Genomic DNA, 22926 nt, shown 5'->3' with positions numbered 1-22926 from the left:
TAATAGGATGCCAAATTGTCAGGTGTCCTTACAAGAAAATAAGTCCTTGTGCTGCCACAGTCCCCAGGGCCAGAGAACTCACCCCCGGGCTCACGTGCTAAGTAGGCAGTTAGCACTCACTGTTCTCTGGGTAAATACAGTATTAGAGCAAGGTGCCACTGTCTTCACTTGGTGTGAATGCCAAATACAGAATTATCAAGTGGAATACCTTGGTAGAAAATTGCTAGAGTGGAAAGGTTTTTTTTTTTTTTACAATGTATATGAGTTGGAAAATACTGTTGTGTCATATCACAAGTCTGAAAATATTTAAGACCTGTTGTGTTCAGATGTTTGTACACCGCCTAAATTATAAATAAGCAAGGCGACGAGGTTTTGCTTGCATGAAGTTTATTGATGTATTACGCTTGGTGGCAGACTCCACCCTGAAGGTCAACTCAAACAGTGTCATCTTCGGCACCTGTTAGGAATAATGTAAATAGTGACTTGTTTAATCATAAAACTGAACATGTAAAATGAGTGGATGATCAGAAATGCAAGTTCTATCCTCCTGCTCTTCTGCTAAGCTCTTAACTATGTTATCTGTGCATGTGCACTAAAATATCCCAGCACCTCATGCCAAAAACGGCCATTTTGACAGTTCCACTGAAAGTCTAAAGGGTAGGAGTAGGTAAATACTCATAGTCCTAAGATGTTTTGAAAAGTCTCCTTAAGATGGTAACTAACTGTGGTACTTACTTGAACCTGCCTAAAACTGAAATCTAGCTTTTGTCTGTCAGACGTGCAGCTGCTGTCTCTGGCTCCTCCACTGAACGTTCAGTCCCAGTCTCTTCGTTAGGGAGGCAGGGGCCTGAGTTACGTGGTCCCCTCTTCACGTCTGATTTCACTGTATGTGCTCTCCCCGGCTCCTCCCAGCCCGTCTCCTTGTGGCCAACTTGCAGAGTCTTAAGCCCCATGCTCTTTCCTGCCCTCGGCCTCTGTCTGTGGGCTCCTTCTCCTATGCAGACGTCAGTTTACATCTGTGCCTGAACCCCCATCTAATAGAGGGCCTGGATCAGTACCTACTGCTTTTCTTCCTAATACTTCACATATCATTTACTTTTCTAAGGTGTGGCTGCATGTTTTGCTTGCTCTGCTGTACGTACACACGTTGGGGAGGAGAGGCTAGTGCTGTATATGGTAGTAAGTACTGGTTGAATAAAAATTTTTTAATGATTTGTGAGTGATAAAAACGATCTTACCTATGGTTAACACCACTTGTCCCTTTAGCTCATGAATGTGTTTCCAACCGTAAGTATTCACTGTGCAAGGGAGCAGACTTACCGCATTGACTGGGTGCTCCATATATAATCTCTCACCTTGTCCTCCCCGCCCCTTAAACCTGCCGACTAGACTATAAAATTCCCACGAGACTATGTCTTGTCTTTATGTTAATCCATCCCTTTGGCATCTTCTACAGGGCTAAACACAGCGCCAGGTTTTCAGTTAGCTGAGTTGGTTGCTTGGTATGCGTTTTAGGCACCGGACGCTTGGTGTGCGTCACTGCGGCACAGTGCACCTGCCGTGCGCTGAGTAGTAACGTGGTAAGGGAGGTGGGGGCAATCACCACGTCGGATCCGAGCGCACCCCCAGCTCACTGCGTGTCTCAATTCAGTGTCTTAAAATACCTCAGTCTCTAGGTCAACAGATCAACCTGCTTGAAAACTCAAGTGTGTTCAGGCTCACATATCATGGGAAGAGAATTTACCTGCCAGTTTTAAGTTTCTGCTCTGCGAACATTGGCAGTAGTCACAGTTATTTCTCCAACAATACTGTAACTTCCACAGGGAGTACGTTTGTCACCAACTCCTGCACCTTTTTTGGCTACATCTTCTACTGGGAAAGCAACAGAAAGAAAAACTGGACTTTGTGGTCTGGGGACATCTTGTCCATTTGTAGAAGGATTAGCATTCTGAGGATTGGGGGTGTGTTTCTGGTATTTCTGATCTGTAGGAACAACAATGGGTACTTGCACTGCAGCGTATCTCTTCAAAGCATCTGACTGGGAAACTGTGTGTCCAGGAACAGGCTTCCAATCCTGTGCTTCCTGAACATTTGAGCCCACTAAAATAAAAGGCGGGGCACTGGTCTTCTTGCTGTCGTCCATCATCACGTAAGTTGGAGAAGTAACTTTTGGTGGATGCTGCAGAAACTGTGGATCCTTAGAATTAGGTAAATAGAGGGTTGCTTGGGGGAAAGGCCCAGGTGCAGGTGGTGGTGATGGGCGACTCTGTTGACTCATATCAGTTAGACAATAAAGGGTCCACATGTTAGAATATGGTGGTGGTTGTCCTGCTTCGCTTGCTGCTATTGCTATAAAAAAAAAAATTTGCAGGTGTTAAAGATTTGGTCTCTGTATCAGGCGCTATGCACAGAAATGTCTTCATAATGTTTTTTTTTTTACATATAAACAAACAGCTGTAGTAATATGTGCCATAAAGCATGCTATAGAGAGGGCTAAATAAATTGTGTTTGGTAATGTGAAAGAAAAGAGATTCTCTACAGTCAAAAAACGAGAACAGTAGTATTGTGATAGCCAGTGGCACGGACACTAGGGTTGTGGCTGAGAAGCAATCTCATTCTAAGTTGCTGTTTCCAGGAACTTAACTTTAGACATGGCTTCTACAGCGTCCTCAGAGGAAATGGAGAATCAACAATCCTGGCTCTACCAAAAAAATCAACTGAAGAGTGTGTTAAGCCATTGAAAAAAGCATTAGTGATTGTTCTCTCTACGGAAGAAGTCAGCACTACGTGTCATCATCTTTTGATCACATAATCAAGGACCTCTGGCCCTTCGCAGGCGGCATCGTCTCCCATCAGTTTGTCACTACACACAAAACGTCACATATTCTAGGACTCGGAACCTGAGAGCACTGCTCCCTCTTAGGCAAGGCTTGAAATCATAGGTCCTGGGTGGCAGTAGAAGGCTGGTTGGTCGCACAGTGGATCTTTAAGTAAAAATAGTTCTCGGAGGGCCGTCCATCTACTTAACACCAAGGCATCTACCGTGTCAAGTTAGACTTGGCTAATTGAAGACAGTGCCGTCTTGGAGAACGAATCCCAGAAGCTGGGACGGAGGAGCAAAGGTTCCTGATGGAGGAGCTGCACTTGGCCCAACTGTGCTGAGTCACCCTCTGAACACGGCACGCATCCCTAGTGCAGCTTTGTTTTCTTCCCCAGAAAAGAAAATAACACTATGCACACAACTAAGCTGTGTTTTTAATAGCTTCAGATGCTTTCAACAGATGATGGTTCTGGAAGCTAATTAAAAATATGCACAAGCCAAGTCTTCAGGTTTTTGTGAAATACCCTTAGTGCTTTGGAAATAGTGAAGCACTTGAGAACAGTAACTGAGGATGGAAGTGCTGCTTAGGCCACAAGTGTAATGCCAGCCCCACAGACTACGTTCCAACTCTGCCCTCTGCCTTTTCAGCTGTGCAGAATCCCTGTCACACTGCCAGACAGAATTTGATCTCTAAACACCTGCTGTGGTAACACTTTTTTATCATCCTGGCTCTGGTAAGAGTCAAGGGTGAGAGAATTTCTGCAAAAGGAATGGCGGGGTTGGTTCCTGCACGTCCCACCTCCCTAAACGGATAAGCGCCGCTGCACTTGCCTAGATGGATTGGGAGGGTGAGTAGAGCAAATGCCATAATTAGATCGAGATGGGAGGTCAAACCGTGTCTGTGTCACAGGAAAGCGGTAGTGATAGTTCAGCAGCCAAGAAAGCAGCTTGACTGGGGCGCCTGTCGGGGCACCGATGGAAGCCGGCCAGCTTCGCCGCGTCCATCCTTGCTGCTGCTGCTACCTCGCCGCTCCCCTGGGTGACAGAGCTTCAGCTTGACCTTTTCCTCTCTCCATCCAGCTATGAAGCCGCTCCCTCAGCGGCGGGAAGCTCCCAGGCGGGACGTCAGGGCTTGACCAGCCCCCAGACCAGGTTGCAGAGTTCTCCCGCCTCAGCGCAAAAGCAGTCAAACACACCACCATTTCTTTCACGTTTTTAATGCCATCGCCTGTGTAAATACTTTGTTGTCATTTGATTTTACTTTTACAGGTGAGAGATTTCAAACCAACACCCCCTAGTTATGGTTTTGCAGTAGGAGTAGCCAGATCACATGAACGTTTTACAGCTGACAACAGGCTCTACCGTTTTTCACCACACAGTATGTCCAAAACAACACGAAAGTGCTAGATGACTGAACTTTGAGGCCAAGCAGTGGTGATGTCGCTTTAAAATCACTCATCTCGTAAGAGTAAAATCTCAAATACAACAAAGTCTTTAAACAGGTTTGGCATTTTAAATACTACTAAAAATAAAGCTTTTTGACCAATCTGCAGGGAGCCTACCTAGGTGGACACCAATATAGATGTCACTGGGAGCATCACCTTTAATTTTGTAAGTAATTATCTTACCTGGCTCCGTCAAACCTTGTTTAGGTGCTGCTGCCCATCCTGGTTAGATTTCTGGTTCATCAAGACCTTATGGAACAGGAGGTCGGGGGCCCCTAGATGGTCTTACGGACGCACCCGAGCGCACAACCTGTGCAGCCCCCCTGAGAGCGCGGGTTTGGCCTCCGTCCCCTGGGACGCACGGTTTTCCCGAGTCCTGCTGCCCAGCACTGCCAGGGGCCAGCGCAAAAATGTCCACTTCAAGGTGCACAGTTTTCAGAGCTCACCGTTGTGGCAGAGCCGTCTGCCTCCACATGTACTGAGGAGTCATATTTTGCACTCTCCAACTGCACAAAGTTTGCAGAACCCACAGATGTTTCAGACACGTCTGAGGCTGTCTTGCCTACTACAAGTATGGGACTAAGGGGTGGTGACTGCTCATTTCCTTTAAGACGAGCAACGTGATCAGAAAAGGGGGTAGCTGTTTGCTCCCGTATTTGCTCAACATTAGTAACTCCTTCGATCACAGGCTCATCTTTATAGATAGCTGCTATGTGCGTGGTGGATGTCACCTCCGTAGCAGCCTGCAAAGGGACCTGAGGAGCTTGATCGTAAGCAGGAGGTTCTTGTTCGTCCTGCAAGGGGAATGAGGACGCCGTCGGTGGTTCAGCCGTACGGTCTGTAGGTTTAGAACCCAACTCTACGTGGACAGGTGTCCCGCTCAGAACCTGCACTGCTGCCCTCTCTCCAGAATGCACAGGAGGGGCCACCACACCCTCTGCAGCAGCCTCTGAGCTCAGCATCTCCTCGGGAAAAACGGGCATACTTGTTGCCACGTCCACTATTAAAACTTGAGAGTGATCGAATGAACCGAGGAAACATTACCTAACATGTGCGCAGCAAACTGAGCTGGGTCAGCAGGGACATAGGCCAGCTCGGATGAGACAGCTGCTGGCGATGGCGATGAGGGCGGGGTGGCATCCTCAGGGGCAGTCGGTTTCGAAGGAGCACGAGCTACTTCAGGGGCGTCCTGAGGCTCTGAGAGCAGCTCAACATGAACTGACGGGAACTGCGTGGTTTTGTTGCTAAACTGCAGTGCAGTTATGTTGTCCTCCTCTGTGTCCGTAGATTTTTCCATCCGTTTAGGTTCTTGGGAAACTGTAGATGTTCTTTCTGGCTCTTTCACACATACTGGTTTCTTCTCTTGTGCTGTTTCTTCTGACCACTTCTCCACTAAAAAATGAGAGTCAGATGGGTTAATAATAAGTACATATCCCCCAAAAAAGGAATTATGAAGAAAGCATAGGTTGAGCGTTCAAATGTCAATATATACGCAAGTACAAAAGAGTTTTGCTTTAGTTTCCAACATCTGTAACTTCATTGTGGGTAACAAAACCTTCCTGTCCTTATCCACTCAAAAGACAGCTCAGTTCAGTTCCTTAGAAATAAGTGACTCTAACACTCAGATACCACCTTCAGCTGGTCAGCATCAGGGGAAAGATCATAACTGCCTAAAAATAAGCTGAAAACATCCATGGAAAAAGCTCCTGATCCAAACTTCCTCACAAAACTGGGGAAAGAAAAAAACACTTCATAACTTAGTAATGAAACAAATGCTGTCATATGATTAAAGGCATTCTTCAGTTTAAGAAAATTGGTATATAAAGTTCAACTTAATGAATTGGAAAACTAGGGGACTATAGAATATTTTTACATTAGGAAACGTCATGTTTTCTATTCTAAAAATGGTAGCACCTGCTGGTGAGGTGTGATAATGCAGCCGAAGTCCTGACCCAGACGAGCAGCAGAAGACAGCTCTGGCTCCAGAAGTAGGGCTCAGTGAATCCTCAGGCAGGAGGAAAATAACCATGGCTTAGAAGGTCAAGACAACTGACGACATACAGAAACCCCAGAGCTAGAAAACTGCTGTAACGTCATCTTCCGGACGCAGCGCTCTGCTTGTCACTCATGTCTGTCTAACCTCATCAGACGTTTTCACATCTGCTTACTTTACTGAGGATTCTCTCTTGGGGGAAGCATTTCCCTAATATCATGAAATCTGCAGGAAAAGGAGAATTTGCCTTACAAGAACGTATTTGCTTCAAGTCAAAACTTTGGAAACATGTCTTCATGCGTCCAACTGCTTTTCCAAAGAACAGTGTCCTCCAGGGTCTCCTCCCACATTAGCGGCTGATTTTTTGTAAACTTGAATCGTGTCTAATTCTGGACATGGATACCACACAAACGCTCACATGCTAAGAAGTTTCAAAAAGACAGAAAAGCCACATCTACTCTTACCTCCCTCTGCTTCTAGAACAATGACCTCATTTTCCAACCAGCCACCTCCTCAGGACTCCCCACCTATTTCCAGTCAAAGCCCTTTACCCACTAATACACTTGACTGAGTGCTTGTGCTGTGTGTAAAATACTGTACGCTAAGCACTGTTGAGGATGGAAAAATTATTAGGACAAGACCTCATAAAGCTTAGCGGAAATAAGATATACAGATATTACAGGTTAAAAGTGTATGTCCTTAACAAGGGTCCCAATTAAGACCTATGGAAGCTCAGAGGAGGAAAAGATATCCTCTGGCTGGAGGGATAAGGGAAATTTTGTTTAAATAAGCCTGGCCTTACGCTTAAGATAAAGCTGCACAAACTGTCATGCCCATCACAATGAGGAAAAGCCAGATAAATCTCAAAATGATAACTCTGAGCCCATCAGAGAGCAGAGTCACAAGGCAGTCAAGTAATCTGATTTCCAAAGAGTAACCAGCCCTTCCAAGGAGAGAAGGGCCACAGAACTCTCTCATCTGTGGCAGAGCCTGGAAACGTCACCACCATACCAGCTGGTAAGTTATCAGCTAAAATCTTAATGAACTGATGAAAGCCAAATGTGGGCTAAGATGTCTGTTCACACTCACAGGCGCTTTTGTGAAAGATGGAAGCAGGGTAGAAGGCCAGAGAGGACTCCTATATCAACAGCAAACAGAGGGCTCCTTCCTACCACTGGGGCAGAGGCAGGAACACTAGCTCAAGACTGACCACAGATACGAGGCAGAGATTGCCACGGACAACTGACAGGAATACTAAGAAAGCCCCATCCTCAATGCCTGGTGCAAAGACCACCTAGGTCAGAGAATCCCTGCCCCGAGAGCCCAGGACCAGCAACGAGAAACACAGCAGCTGCCCCTGGAGGGAGGGGCAACAGTGTGGGGAGAGATGCCCTCAGTGGGGCCGGCTGTCGGGGAAGGCCAAGGGCAAGGTCAGGCAGCCCACAGCTAAAGGAATTTGAGGCCCGTGGAACAGTGAAGGTAGGAGAGCCAGCACGAAGCCCAAGTCCAACTTCTCATTAGACTCACCTAGACACCTACACACCAATTCAAGGCCTCTACAACACTCTTCCCCCACAAGGACCTAAATTCCCCAAGTAATGATTTATTTCCCCTGAGAGTGTTCAAGAACCCAACCAATTTAGGGACTAGATCACTGCAATCCCTAGATTGCCTGCATGGGACTCATCTGATACATCACTTACACGATAGGAATTCAGCTTCTGTGGAAAGGGCCACTTGCCCTTTTCAAAGTATCTCACAGGCTTGTCTTACCTGAAATCGTATCTAGGAGCTTAATCTTTAGGTTTAATATTTTTGCCTTTAGAAGTCCCCTATTAAATAACAACCATTCTGGAAAGGTAAAGCATTATATAATTATGAATCATAACAACTCATCAGAGAATTTATGATATTGCTTCCTTCCCCACAAGACATCTTTTTCATAGTAAAAAGGTGTATGAGAAGATCTGGGTTTAGCCCTGTGATTGAATAAATGCATGGCCAAGTCAACAGTTCTGAGCTTCAACCTCCTGGTGTGCAAAATGGGGATTTAAATTCTGACCTCACTGAGGTTTTGTAGAGATTAAATGGAGTTATTCACCTTAAAGTGTTCTATAAACTGTAAATCACATATAAAAGGGGAAAGATTAAATCAACACCTAGTTTAAAAAGTTTTGAAATGTGATATCAAATTAAAATTTATAATCCTCACATCTTTAAATCAGCTTTGATTAAAATTAAATTGGCAATTTCATAATCTGGGTGATAAGATGCAGGGTGTTTTTTCCCATTTATAATATATGTATTTGTATATATACATAAACACATACATATATATCATACTATTTTTAATAGATATATTTCATCACTGAAACATTAAATTGAGATCAAATACCTTAAGCTTTAACATTGTTTTTGAAAATGTAAAGCACTAGATGATGAACCATTTGGTTTTGTTTAGAATACATGACAATGTTCACAAACATACACAAACAAGTTATCACATATACATAATTATATTGCATTCCTGTTGATATCTATTATTACAAAAGGTAAAGAGCTTTTCTCTAATGTCTTAAGGTCTGTTTAACAGTTCCAAAGATTGCTGACTTGTAACACTGAGATTATGTTTGTGTAGAAAACTTTCTTAAAGTTGTAAACTAGGTTTGCTATAGGTTGATCTTACATGTCAACCTCATGAAGATGAACTCAGTATGACGTCAGTAATCTGGTTTTACTTGAACTGCAAAAAACAAAAACAAAAAACTGCATGAACTCTCAGAATTACATACATCACTGAATGCACTTCTTCCTCTAAAACATGTCTAAGTTTAATAAAGTGACTGATTAAAACTCACTGTAGAATCCTGATTTTCCATGAAACCAATCAGATAGATACATTCCAAGCATACAGTATTTCTTGGAATAGGCAGAACTCATGTGGAGACTTGGGGTGCTTGGGGCATGATCAGGGAAGAATAAGGAAAAAGGCATGTTCTGGCACTGAAGGGAAATCTGAAAGCTGTCCCAGACAAGAGGAGAATGTGAAGCAGGACATAACAGGAGATGAGAGAAGTGATTAATAGGAGAGGGGAGAGGAGAGGACTGCAGGAGGGGAACTCACAGGAGTGCTTGGACTCAAGAATTTGAAGAAAGGTACATATAGTTTTAAAAGTTTAAAAGAGAAGATTCCAACTATTGTGTGTTGAACTGACTGGAATGATGAACACCAGAGACTATAAAGTAGTTGGTCTGTTTCTTTTCTCTCCTTCCTCTCTTCTCTTCCTTATATTCATTCTTTAGTCACCAATCCTTAATTCCTATTATGTGATAGACACTGGGGAATCAAGAATGAGTAAGATCTCCTAAATAGTACACTCTGATTAAGGTTAGAGGCACATAAACAGATGACAATGTGATCAGTGCAGTGACTGAAATATGTATTGGATACAGTGGCTTTTAGGTAATTTTTGTTAAGCTTAAGTGAGAAGGAGCAGGTGTGAAGGGGGCCCCACACAACTGCCTCATCCAAGATGCCAAAGAGCCCCTGCAGAGTACAGGTGTAAACCAGCCCTGTGCGTTCTGATTTCCCTTATCAGAAAATTTATCAGTCTCCCTTGACCAATGGGACAGAAATGGGAAGTCTGCTAGACTTCTTAGATTTTACTTTTTTAATGAAAGAAAAAAGTCTCATTGATGCCGCCACTTCCTCCTCCTTCCTGACTTATACATGGATATAATGCCTAGAGCAGTGGCATGAGGCTACAAACAAAATATGCTAAGAATGATAAAGCAGAGAACCTAGATAATTGATGCTTTATTATTATAATAGCAGCAGCAGGATGAACAGCACTTCCAGATATCTTGTTTTTCACTGCTAATTGGTTTTCTGTTACTTGAAGCTGAGTACTTTCCTAACTAACATGAGGCATAAGTTAGCAGTTGTAAAGCAGGGACTTCCTTGGTGGCGCAGTGGATAAGACTCCACCTGCCAGTGCAGGGGACACAGGTTCGATCCCTCATCCGGGAAGATCCCACACGCCGCAGAACAGATAAGCCCGTGTGCCACAACTACTGAGCCTGTGCTCTAGAGCCTGCAAGCCACAACTACTGAAGCCCGTGTGCCTAGAGCCCGTGCTCCACAACAAAAGAAGCCACCGCAAGGAGAAGCCTGTGCACTGCAGCAAAGAATAGCCCCTGCTTACCGCAACTAGAGAAAGCCCACGCACAGCAATGAAGACCCAACACAGCCAAAAATAAATAAATAATTAAATCTTTTTTTTTTTTAAAGGGCTTCTCTGGTGGCGCAGTGGTTTAGGGTCCGCCTGCCGATGCAGGGGACACAGGTTCATGCCCCGGTCCGGGAGGATCCCACATGCCGCAGAGTGGCTGGGCCCAAGAGCCATGGCCGCTGAGCCTGCGTGTCCGGAGGCAGTGCTCCACAATGGGAGAGGCCACAACAGTGAGAGGCCTGCGTACCACAAAAAAAAAAAAAAAAAAAAAAAAAAAAAATTGTAAAGCAACGTGAACGAGGGGGATTGTGGTATATGCTGCTTTTTAGATACCATGTCTGTTTTTATTCTACGAATTATGTAATATCCATTTTCTCATTGGGTATTTAAATATGTTATCTTAAGATTTATCAAGGTGATCCGTTTGGATTTTCTATATCACGTCATCTGTGAATAAAGTACTTTTACTTCTTCCTTTCCAATATGTATACCTTCCCCCCCCCCCCACCTTATTGCACTGACTAGAACCTACAGCTCAGTGTTGAATAGAAATGGTGATGTCAGACATATCTATTCTGGTTCTAATCTTGATGGGAGAGTACTCAAAATTCACCTTTAGTATAACATTAGCTGTAAGTTTTTATGCATACACGTTACCAGATTTAGGAAGTTCCCTTATTTCTTGTTTGCCTATAAACTTATTTAGAAGTATTTCTTGTAGAGCAGGTCTGATGGCAGTGGATTCTCTCAGCTTTTGTCTGCCTGAGAATGTCTTTATTTTGCTTTCATTTTTAAAGGATATATTCACTGGATATATATTCATTATAGGTTGGCAGCTTTTTGCTTTTAGCACTGTAGAGGTGTCATTCCATTGTCTTTTGGCTTCTGTAGTTTGTTAAGAAATCTGCTATTTGTCTGATTATTCCCCAGAAAGTAATGTGCCTTTTTGCCCTGTTTTCATGACTTTGTCTTTTTCAGCAGTTTGACCGTGATATACTGAAGCGTGGATTTATTTTTATACTGCTGTGGGTTTACCAAACTTTTTCAGTCTGTAGGTTGATGTCTTTCAGTCAAATAATATTTTTCCATCTACTCTCTTTTCTCCTCGTCTGACTCCAATTACATATTAGATCCTTTGATCATGTCTCACAAATGTGTCTTACACTCTGTCTTATTGTTTTTCTTCTTACTTCAATTTGGATATTTTCTATTGCCGTGGTTTTCTAGTTTCTAATTGTCTTCTGATAGTAAAGCCATCTAATAAAAATTTAGTTTGCAATTGTGAAATAACCATTTATTTCTTATTTTAAGATTCTTACTCTGTTGAAGTTCGCCATCTTATGTAGTCCTTATATAGTAATTCTAATATTTGGATCTTCTTTGGGTCTGCTTCTAGAGAGTGTTTTATGTTTTAGTTCTTAATTATTAGTCACTTCCTCCCACTTCTTTGAATGAACGGTAATTTTTAATTGTATGCTGGAAATTGTAAATGACACATTGTAGAGACTCTGACTATACTGTTTTCTTCTAAATGGTGTTGGTCTTACTCTAATAATGGCAAATCTGATCCTCCTGATACTTCCATTTTAAATTTTGTTAAAATAGACATATTTCAGCTTTGTTCTTACTCCTAGCACATTGTCTTTATTCCTAGGGTGTGACCTTCCTTGGGTCTCAACTGGATTGCCAGGGTTTCAGAAAAGTCTCTTCATTTTGGCTGGGCCCAAACTCCAAAGCCTCCCCCAACACTGTACCACTTCTGAAATCCCTAACTAGCTTTCAGTCTTCCAACAGCTCTTCTCTGCTAAGCCTTCGCAAGCCTTACAGTCCACACATGAGCAGCTTAGGAATTGGCCCCGCCAAAAAAAGGAAATATTTTTGCAGACTTTTGTGGAATCCGTCTCTGCAAATGCCTCCTCTCTGGTGCTTTGTCACCCAAATCCCAGCCACATTAGTAGCTCCAAACTCTGTTTCTCTGTTCTCTCTTCCTGGAGAGACTTCCAATCTCTGCTTGGCCTCTATTTTCCTGCCCATGAATTTGAAAAATGACACTGGGGTGAATATGGGGCTCAATTTCTGTGAACCCCATTTCCCAAGAATCCAGACTTTGTTTTATATAATTTCTTCAGCTTTTATAGGTATTTATGATAGGAAGGTAAATCCAATATTAGCTACTTCATCATAGCTGAAACTGAAACCTCTCAATTTCTCCTAGCACAGTATCTGGCAATGGATAGGAATTTAAATATTTGTTAAATGAAATACTGAATTGGACTTTAAGGATATACAGGATTTGAAAGAAATGGGAGGGAAAGGAACTCCTGGAGGGAGTTAGCATAAGCCAAAATCAAATGATCAAAATCAAAATTACTTTTTCAAAAAATGACAAGTTGTCAGTCTGGTGCATAAGGTCTGTGAAGATATGAAATGAGAGATAATTGCAAAGGTAGGATAGATTCAGCTCATAGAAAGCTTTGCATGCCATGGTCTTATAAAGGGATCAAAATTTACGTACTATAACTTAGACATGTCAGAAAGCATTACTTTACTTTCTCTAGCTGATCTCAAATTGCATTAAAATGCTTACTTCCCAAAGGCAAAATTTATTTGATCTTAGTTAAAAATATTTGTCCCTTCCAGTTTAAAAGTCGCTTTGGGTTTATTATTCAGTCTTTTTGGGTATTGCTTTTTTTCAAAGGTTCTCCCCACTTCTGAAGAGGGAATCTGAGTGCTGTGGTGAGCTCTGGCTCTGATCCACATGTTGTCTTTCTCTGCTGGCTCTCAATTACCTCTGGTAGAGGCATAACTCATACTGCCTGGGTTCTGGGTGCTGGTCTCTGACTTCACTGTATTTACTACTCAAGTTTCTACTTTGTGGAAGGTGTGGCCTCTGTGCTTATTTCACTGAAGGACAGAGATTCCCTTCCTAATTTGGTCCTTCAGCAATTAAGGCCTAGCTGACAGCTTTTATTTTATTCCCAGCTTCAACATTTTGCACTTAGCTCTCTGTTAGTAGGTTGAGTCACTTCACTTTTTCCCATCTGAATTACTTGCTAGTCAGCACTCTGGGACGATCTAAACACATCTGGATCCACTAAAAGCCACACACGGGCCATAGGACACAAGAAATATTATCTCAGTCTCATCTGAGAAAGACTCTCCATTATTTCTAATCCATTGCTTCAAATGCAATTATTTTATTCAACCAATATTTACTGAATGTCTGATCATGACAGTTATAGTGCAGGAGCTGAATGTAGCAGGTGATGTGCTAAAGGCAGTACCATGCTAACCACTCAGCTTCTGAGAAGCATGCATTCTTCTAGACAGCACCCAGGAATGCAGAGGACAAGCCACCGGCTTGAGTCTTAGGGAATTCTGATCAGAAATTCCATCTACCTTCCTTATCACCAGTTTCAAAGTCAGCTAGCACTTTTCATGCACTACCCGCACCCCAGCACCACAATCCCATTGTCAAGAAGGACTTTCCAGGGCTTCCCTGGTGGCGCAGTGGTTGAGAGTCCGCCTGCCGATGCAGGGGACACGGGTTCGTGCCCCGGTCCGGGAAGATCCCACATGCCGCGGAGCGGCTGGGCCTGTGAGCCATGGCCGCTGAGCCTGCGCGTCCGGAGCCTGTGCTCCACAGCAGGAGAGGCCACAGCAGTGAGAGGCCCGTGTACCGCAAAAAAAAAAAAAAGAAGGACTTTCCATTTCCCTTTCCTGTGTAGCAGGAAATGGCCTTATATCATCTTTTTTCCTCCCTCCTCTATGGCTTATATAAAGTAAAAACTTGATTCTGGTCATGTTAAGTCTTAAATCAAAACTCAGCTTCGGAAATTCCAAGAAAAAACAGTCTCCTGCAAAACTCCAAAGCATTAGCTTTTTTATTATGAACTTTGGAAACTCAATACTGAGTAATGACTTTCTTGCTCCAGACTATATTTACCTTTTCCCTCCAGTAAATTAATGCTTCAGTGGGTAGAGATCAGCAGAGCAAACAGGAAAAAAGAGAGGTTATCTGAAATCGGAGTATACTAATTTAATATTTTTTAGAAGTACCCCTACAACACTGAAGAGTCTGGAACGATATGGAGCTATCAGAGTTTCTGGATAGCAGAGTCAGATACTTAAGGAAGGAAGGTGTCCTTCCTTCATGTAACTGACATCTCCTTGTGGCTCCTGACCTCACCTTGGCAGCCTGGTTTACCATCCTAGCTTTCCTGGTTTTACTTATCTGCTTCTTCCCCGGCCCCCTCCTCTCTTAATCCTGACCCTGTGTTTCTGTCCCTAGTCTGACAATCTGACCCCAATTCTTGACTATACCATTTGCTCAGTGATTTATTTGCGATCTTTAGTATGGACAACTCCCCCAAGTGATTAATCTTACCACATAATTAAAGCATGAAGGACCTAAGCCCCACTCCCAACAATATTGCCAGATAATCACTGCAACTTTTTTTTTAAGTCAAAAAAAAAAAATGAAAATTCTTAACCTTGGTACAAATTACCACCCTGCCAAGGCAAACACAAGGCTTGCAGAAATAAGAGAGTCCTTCTGATACAATACTCATCCCTGTTTAGGGAATCAGTATAGCCTTACTTGAAAAAAATGCCCAGGAAAGTACAGAGTACACCAGAGCCTTATAAAATTTAGTATGGATAGTCCTGAAATAGATTCCTTGTTTTTTTTTTAATAAGAGTGGATAGCTACAAGTATGTGTAATGAATTCTATAAGGCATAAAAATAGAATTTGGCATAAGAAACTGAAAACATTTATTATGACTATCTAATATGAATATATAACTCAAGGTAATATTTAATGATATGCATAACTGTTACGGTGCTACATAAGAATTGAAACTGGGCTCAGTGATGAGCAGCAGTTCGTGACTCTAATCACTACTGTATGGCCATTGCCAGGAACGTCCAGGGTCAGTTAGAAAAGTTAACAGGTAACTCAGCTGGGGATCTGGGTGGGCTAGGCCTTCTTGATTCTTCAAAAGAGGTGGCTATTTCCTGCCTCTGTTGGAAGCCAAGACAGGAATAACACTAGAAACTAGACTCAATTAGGCTTAGGAGGACGGAAGGTGATAGTGGTGTTGAGGTCTCACTTACCACTCTCATGGAGAAACCACTGCCCTCTTCGTGGAGTGGTGAAAAGATCAGAATTAGTACACTCCTTCCTGACAGGAGGAAGAAGTGCAAAGTGGGAGACAATGTGGGGAAAGAGGACTGAGATTTCACTCCAAGTTCAAAATTTAAAGGTTTTTCTAGAGGGATCCTAGTGATCCCTACTAATGAGTCCTACTACTAGGAAGATCTTCATGCACTAGGAAGATCTAAGTTTAGATCCCAACTCTACCAATTAATATTTTAGAAACTTACAAGTTATCTAATCACTCCCAAGCATCAGATTTCTCTTGAGTAAAGTTGCAGTGATGTCACCTACCTTATAAAGTTCTCTTAATTGACAAAATATATTGTAAATGCCTAGGACAAAACAGTTACTCAAAAAATTCTATTCCCCTTCCTCCTTCTTTTCCTAGATATAGTAAGTGGTAGAACTTGAGACGACAGTTTTGCCTTAAAATATTGCCTGAGTTTCTAAAACCCCCTCAACGATTCATGTGGATTAGTGAAGAAGCTCTCCCGAGAAGACTGAGAAATAGAAAAGCTTTCACTGATTCATACAGTAGTAAGACCTATTTAATCAAATTGCAGAAAAATACAAGAGGAGGATCCAAGAAAGTGTTTTACATGAGCTGCTTCGGAAATGAGCACATGTGGGTGAAACGCCACAACGGAGGCCTGGATAGAGCCAGGCTCTGGAAAATGGGAGAAAAGATGAGAGATGACAGAGAAGTGGGAAAAGTTGCTCTCATGTCTGGTCCTTTTCCTCTTCCCTCCTTCATCACCTGCCTCTGCAAGAAATTTTGAATGCAGTGGGGAGATGGGTAAACACTATTGGTCCTATGATGAGGCCTACCAAAAATGGGGCTCCTTCTAGGAAAAATCCCAGAATGGAGGGTTTGAATAAAATAAATGATATGTGAAGGATATACTTATCTCCACACTTTCCATGCATACGGGCAGCTTGGTAGTAATGCTGCTAGGCAGCAAACTAACCAGCTGGAAATAACTTTGGGGATACATCTGATATCTGGGAGATGAGTGGGGACCAATGCATCAGGGATGGTAGTTTAGCTCTTGCTCCTATCACCAAATTCTAGTAAGTGGTGCTGTCTTTTTTTTTTTTTTCCTGCTGTACAGCAAAGTGATTCAGTTATATATTATTTTGTTTTATATTCTTTTCCATTATGGTTTAACACAGGTTATTGAATATAGTTCCCTGTGCTATTCAGTAGGACCTTGTTGTTTATCCATTCTATATATACTAATGAAGTAGTCCATTAAGAAGCCATTTGGCATGACAATAAAAGGCAGACAAAATGAGCCCAACTGATACTAGATCATAACACTGAACTCTATATTTTCTGGTCATACCTTCATGTTACCTTCCCCAACTCTCTAGGGAAGAACAAGCAACATTCGTTTCTACTCTACTGTCTAAAGAGCAATCTGTTTCTACAGCCATACTGTGAGTCTACTTTTAGGATTATCTGTACACTGTGTCAATTTCTTTGATATCTACAGTTACTGGAGGAGAAAGGCAGCAGTATCTCCTACCCCTTAACCTCCATCGAAAGCATGGCTGCTCCATTAGTTCAGTCTGTTAATTTTGAACCCTGAGATTCAAAGATGTTACCCTAGCTGGACCAAAATCCACGTCAGTTTAGTCCACTTGCTAGGCTGAATGGTTGGTATACTCTTCAATAAACAGATTAGCCACAAAGGCTACCACTTAGTTACCTACAATCATAAAGAGTCAGTGATAAACAGTCACTGACTTTATCACCATTCTCAGACACAGCAAGCCTGCACAGCCAGTCCTCTCAAAGGTAGCTCCTGGTATAAAGGACACAAGTACAAAGGCCATAATAACTTTGACCGCCTGGAAAACCAGGCTCATGGGAAGGGGGAGAGTGGCCAGTGTTCCAGCACTTGTCTGTATATCCTGCTGGTGGTAAGCAAATCTCAGACCTCTTTCCTTTGGTAAGCGGAGAATGCCATCAGGACCCTGCAGGGAAGCACCCAGACTAGACAATAAAATATTCCTAAACCACGGCGATTCACTCTCCTACCCCTTGAAATGCTGACTCTTGCTATTCTTAATCCTGTTTTCTGTTTTGGGTGTCTCTTTCACTGTAGACCCAAACCCTCATGATTTTTACGTTTTCCTAGGTCTACCCCTAATTTCTCCCTATCTTGGCTATGTTATCTATTAACATCAGTGGCAGAGAATAAAAGTGGCCGAAACTCACTGATCCTACCTTTACTTTTTCTATAGTCACTTCAAAATGTTGGTCAGCCAATATAGCATTATTTCGTTATTTCTCACATTCACCTTAAGTCACCATTTTCTCCACAAAATTCTTCCAAAAGCTTTTCTTACCATTCTTTTAGATATGTGTGCCTGTCCTTGGGATTTAACCAATATATCCTCTTTGGCTTATATTGATCTTCCCAAATGTTCATCATGTAAACTTCGCCTTTTTCCTTTCTCCCCCTCTGACTTCTTCACTGCTCCCCCATCAATTCAGTTTCATGCTGTTATGTTCACATAAGATAGACATTTACACATATACACGTAAAACAAGTTTTTCTAAGCAGACATACAGCCTTACATCACAGAGACAGGTCAGAGACCACCTTCTATGAAAAACTTATCTCTTCACTACATAAAGAGACTCTTGGAACAGAAAAGATGGTTAGTGACACCTAATCGATGTCCTGTCCTCCAAGCTGGACTGTATTTAAACCATCATGGGGAGGAAAAAAAGGGTGATTAACCTTTTCTACTAAAATAAGCTTCCAAGAAGAGTGTTTCTACAATGTTCCTAAGTGATGTATCTCATTATAATTTGAGTATTACCACAAAATTCAGTTCAAAGACAGGCAGGGCTTGGGTCATAGTTGACACACACTCTTCTAGGACTCTCTGTACCAAATGGTTTGCAAAAGATGAGTGTTCCCTATTTTAAAATTTAGAATCCTCCAAAATGTCAGTTCTCAGATTCTTTAAAAAACTGATTCAATAATAAAAGTAAAGCATCAGTGTGATTACTTAAACATCAGTGTAATTATTTAAACAGACAATATTTGTGAGCATCACTCTTAAGCTTAAATGTATGCTAGGAATAATGCAATAATTTATAACTAGATTTTTATTTAACTATTACTACTTACTGTACTTACCTTTAATCTGATGAAATTGTTTAACAAGATCTTTTATATCCAGAGAATTATTTCCTAAAGAAATACAGGAAATCAGATACATAAAACTCCCAATTTAAAATGCTTTCTTTTTCAAAGTAACAAATATATAATCTAAAGCAATCACAAACCTTCTCTAAACACAGTAAGTTCTTTGAAATAAACTGCTGCAAACTGGGTGATGTTTGTTGGATTGGTTTTGAGTATGGCTCTGCTGACTCCCTCAAGCAGAGTCTTGAGGCCATAAGGTACGACAAGTCTGGGCTTTGCAGAAATCATTCTGGCGGGATGTCTGTAATCTCAACTATAATGAAGAAACACAAAGTCTTATAAATAGCATATAAGTTTTTTATTAAAAATTTACAAGTTAACAAGTTAACTATAGCTCCTAAGAACAAATCTATCTCCTATGAAAATCACTAGCCTTAGTTCTAATCTCTAGGTATTTATTCTAGTAAAATGGGCTAATGGGTTAATGTTTAAAAAAAAAAAAGAACCATGCTACCAACAACTTATTATATGCAGATAAGCAATCTAGTACTATTAAAGAAATCCATGGGAAAAGCCCTGCCAAGAACTCCAGTGTGATATTAAAAACAAAGAACAAAAACCAAACAAAACCTATTTCTATAAAATTCAGTAAATATTTTGTGCAGTAAAATGTCAAGAAATATAAATCGAGCTCATTTATGGGTGTCCAAGAAACAGCCTTCCAAACCATATGGGAACTGGCTTTTCTATACATTCATCAAAGAGTTACAAAGTAGAATTTCTACAAGAAAATGTATTTTTTCTCACTTTTCTAAATATATCCCCAGACACACTGATCATCCTTAAGTATACATGTTTTAACTTTAATTTTGTGTTTAATATTCATCTCAGTAGTAACTTGTGGTATTATACCCCCCACCACCATCCATACCTCTTTTCTCGTATCTTCCCTTAACCTCTGCCATAGTTGTCCTCTCTCCCTTCTTTTGGCTTTCTGCATTTTAAGTGGTACCAAGGGCATTGCACACTCTTACCTGTAACTCTTAGCTGCAGAGGTTGCCACCCTAAACTGTGTCAGTGTATGTGTGTCCTGTTTCATTCTAAAAAATTATTTAAGAGGGCTTATAAATATACACAAAGAAGAAAATTAAATATTTAAGGAACTCAGTTCAGTGGTTAAGGGGAAAAGTATAGTAGGAAAAATAGGATGAAGCCACAGGCAGTATCCCAATACAAGCCTTAGGTCCTACACTAGAGATGGAGTGTCACATCAGCCCCCTGAATTACCAAGTAGCCATCACATAATAGGAAATGGTTGGTTAAATGATTCAGGTTTCCTGAGATAAAAAACCAAATCAGTTGCTTGGGAGAATCACAGCTCTTCTGGGCACTGAGACCCAGGAGAAATTTCTCCTATGGGTCCTCATAAAGAGAAGAATAGTGTGATATAATGAACCATGTCCTCAACAATATCTCAATATTGTTGGGGCCAAGGGGCACAGTTTAGTTACAGCAGTTATACAAAAGGCCAACCTCTAATAAAAAGCAACTAATAGCAAAATGCTGAATATTTTAAAAGCACATTTCATCCTCCTAAAGGTCGGGAAAAAATGAATCTCTATCGCCAGAGCAAAACCTTTGAGAATTAAGGGTACTGTATTCAATCGCCTAATGAAAACTTAGTATCAGAGTATCATTCAACAGGAGTTTACTGAATTAAACCATCTTTAAAAAACCAGCAGTGCACCTGTAGCAGGCCCCCGTGCTAAACGTTAAGGGACGTAGGCGGTAATTATATGGATGATACATATTCACTCCATTTATATCTTATATGTATGTGTGTATATGGACGTATATATGTGTATATATACGTCCATATATACATACATAAATATATGTATTTTTAAGTACATCCGTTGCACCCCAGTGCGAGTTGAGAGATGGGTCATGATTTGACAGTGGCTCACCGGTGGCCACGACGGAGCTAACAAAACACCCATTCTGTAGTTAGCAGTTGGTGCTACCGACCGTGGAGAGAACGCCCACGCAGCGATCCTCGATTTGCCGCGCCCCTCCCCTTCCCCAGGCTTTGTGAATGGTGCGGGGCCGTTTAGGGCCCCAGCCCCAAGGATGCGGAGCATCCTATGACGTAGCTCCTTACAAAGAGCTGTCCTCGACAAGATGACGCACGCTGTGACACCGATCCTCGACTACATCAACGGATAAAGTCACGAGTACAGACGTTGAGGGTTGTTTCAAATGACAGCTTACTAATTCTGCTCAAACTTCTTGTGTATTTGACAGAAACACATTTGTCAAACACTAACAGATTTTACATTCCCCACACCCCGCACCAAACCCACTAACCTAGGGGTAACGACTGAGCAGGAAAACGGTGCCCCTGGCTGAAGATGCGAGAATAGGGGCTTCGGGGCCACAGAAAACGTCAACAGCACCCACCACTCACTTCCTAAACACCTACACTGGGGTCTCTGTGTTTTGCCGTTTGGCTGGCTTGGTGGAGGGGGCAGAAAGACCTGGGAGAGCGGGCGTCCAGACTCCACCCCGACTAATTCAGCGGTGGCGGCGGCGGACCCGCCGACCCAGACCCCGGACCCCGGAGTCCTCCACACGCGCGTTGGCCAGTGGTTGCGTCACTGGCCCGCGTGGGCACCCGCCGGCCTCCCACTCCGGGGGCCGCCACCCTCCCCGACACGTGAACTGTCCACTAACCCCTCCGCTGCGAGGGCCTAACTGCCGCGGGGCCGTAAGGGGGGGGCGGGGGCCTTTTCTCCAGAGTCGCCCCACCTTCTCCTTTCCGGCTACGCTCTAAAGAGCTTCCTCGTTGCCCCCTTGCCGGCGGCTCCTGGAGAAACCCGCGCACCGGGTAGTCTTTTATATCTCTGGGGGAACATCACGCCTGCGTCACAAAGCTCCGCCCCCTCGCTGAAGGCTCCAGACGCCGCGGAAGGAGGCGGGGCCTCGGCGGCCCCAACCAATGGGGAGCCGAAAGGGAACAAAGCCGGAACTCGGCAGAGCACTGTGGTGTACTTCGCCTTTTCCGGCAGAATACAAAGGGGCGTGGGAAACTGACGTTTCCATACTGCCGGGATCCGGTCAAGGCGACAGCCTCTCCGCTTTGAATCTCTCGGTCTAAAATAAGAGCTGGCTTGGAAAGAAAGAGAAATAGATTTACGGCAGTTCTATCTTGCTGCCACCGCATAGCACCCCTCTCCCCCCCCACCACCATAATCTGTTGCTCTCTAGTCACCTTTTTGAAGAATAACTTCTGCCACCACGTACACCACACTGGTACAATATCATGCAGCGCAGTACTTCTCTTGAGAAACTCGCCTGCCGAAAGAGAATCTGGCATTGATCCTGAATCTTTCTGTTGCTCCGTAATTCTGGATCTTGCAATACCTCAGGCACGATGTGTCCTCGCCAAACCATACCGTCAGAGGCAGGTTGCAAAGTCTACGAGGACTGTGTGTAACTTCAGCTCCGTTTCACCAAAGTAAAGGAACGCTGACTCCTTTAAAATACTCTCTGCTTTTTTACCCATTCAGGTTCTTATTTGTGCTGGGCATTAAATACCACCACAGTCACGATGATCAGCCTCCAAGCAGCTTTCACTGTCATCCATTTCCACATGTTTAAAAGGCAACAAGAATCACTGTAAATCAACCGTTAAATAACATCATCAGGGCATAGATCTGACAAAACATTTTTACGTTACAAAAAAATTAAGACTTGCAGAGCACTTTGCAGCAATAGGCAATGTTGAAGCCCCAGCCTACATCTATGCTGCACACGGCATTTTGAGGATATTAATCCGTCCATTAATTATTACCGAGTGCCCATTATGTGGCAGACAAGCCCCCATTTCTCATGAAGGTCACGTTTTAAAAGAAGGGCTTCCCTGGTGGCGCAGTGGTTGGGAGTCCGCCTGCCAATGTAGGGGACACGAGTTCAAGTTCTGGTCCGGGAAGATCCCACGTGCCACAGAGCAGTGTAAACAAAAGTGAAATGAGGGTTTGGTTTATAATATATTTAACTATCAAAGGCATAATGAAACTGAGCTAAGAACCCCAAATACAAACATTAGA

At 42.7% G+C, this 22926-nt stretch overlaps 1 protein-coding gene across 1 annotated transcript; it reads right to left on the bottom strand.

Annotated features, from left to right (window-relative positions):
* Positions 1-61: 61 nt before the first annotated feature.
* On the bottom strand, positions 62-22809 carry CABYR (calcium binding tyrosine phosphorylation regulated). Its single transcript, XM_082640447.1, has 7 exons — positions 22089-22809; positions 21185-21982; positions 18958-19130; positions 18809-18862; positions 5311-5658; positions 1745-2349; positions 62-457 (listed from the first exon to the last, which is right to left on the bottom strand). Exons 3-6 carry the CDS (start codon positions 19103-19105, stop codon positions 1754-1756), a joined length of 1146 nt encoding a protein of 381 aa, XP_082496573.1. The 5' UTR covers positions 19106-19130; positions 21185-21982; positions 22089-22809; the 3' UTR covers positions 62-457; positions 1745-1753.
* Positions 22810-22926: the final 117 nt, after the last annotated feature.

The sequence above is a fragment of the Mesoplodon mirus genome (assembly GCF_964341445.2).
Source record: "Mesoplodon mirus genome assembly, chromosome: 13".
Classification (NCBI taxonomy): Eukaryota; Metazoa; Chordata; class Mammalia; order Artiodactyla; family Ziphiidae; genus Mesoplodon; species Mesoplodon mirus.
This window is presented reverse-complemented; position numbering and strand designations above follow the sequence as displayed.

Bases quoted from the DNA above. Each gene is read 5' to 3' on its own strand.
- CABYR (XM_082640447.1), bottom strand. From the start codon at position 19,105: ATGATTTCTGCAAAGCCCAGACTTGTCGTACCTTATGGCCTCAAGACT. The intron at 18,863-18,957 runs GTTTGTGATTGC...GTATTTCTTTAG, and splicing joins ACTTACTGTGTTTAGAGAAG to GAAATAATTCTCTGGATATA. The intron at 2,350-5,310 runs GTAATGTTTCCT...TTTTTTTTATAG, and splicing joins GTTTGCTGCGCACATGTTAG to CAATAGCAGCAAGCGAAGCA.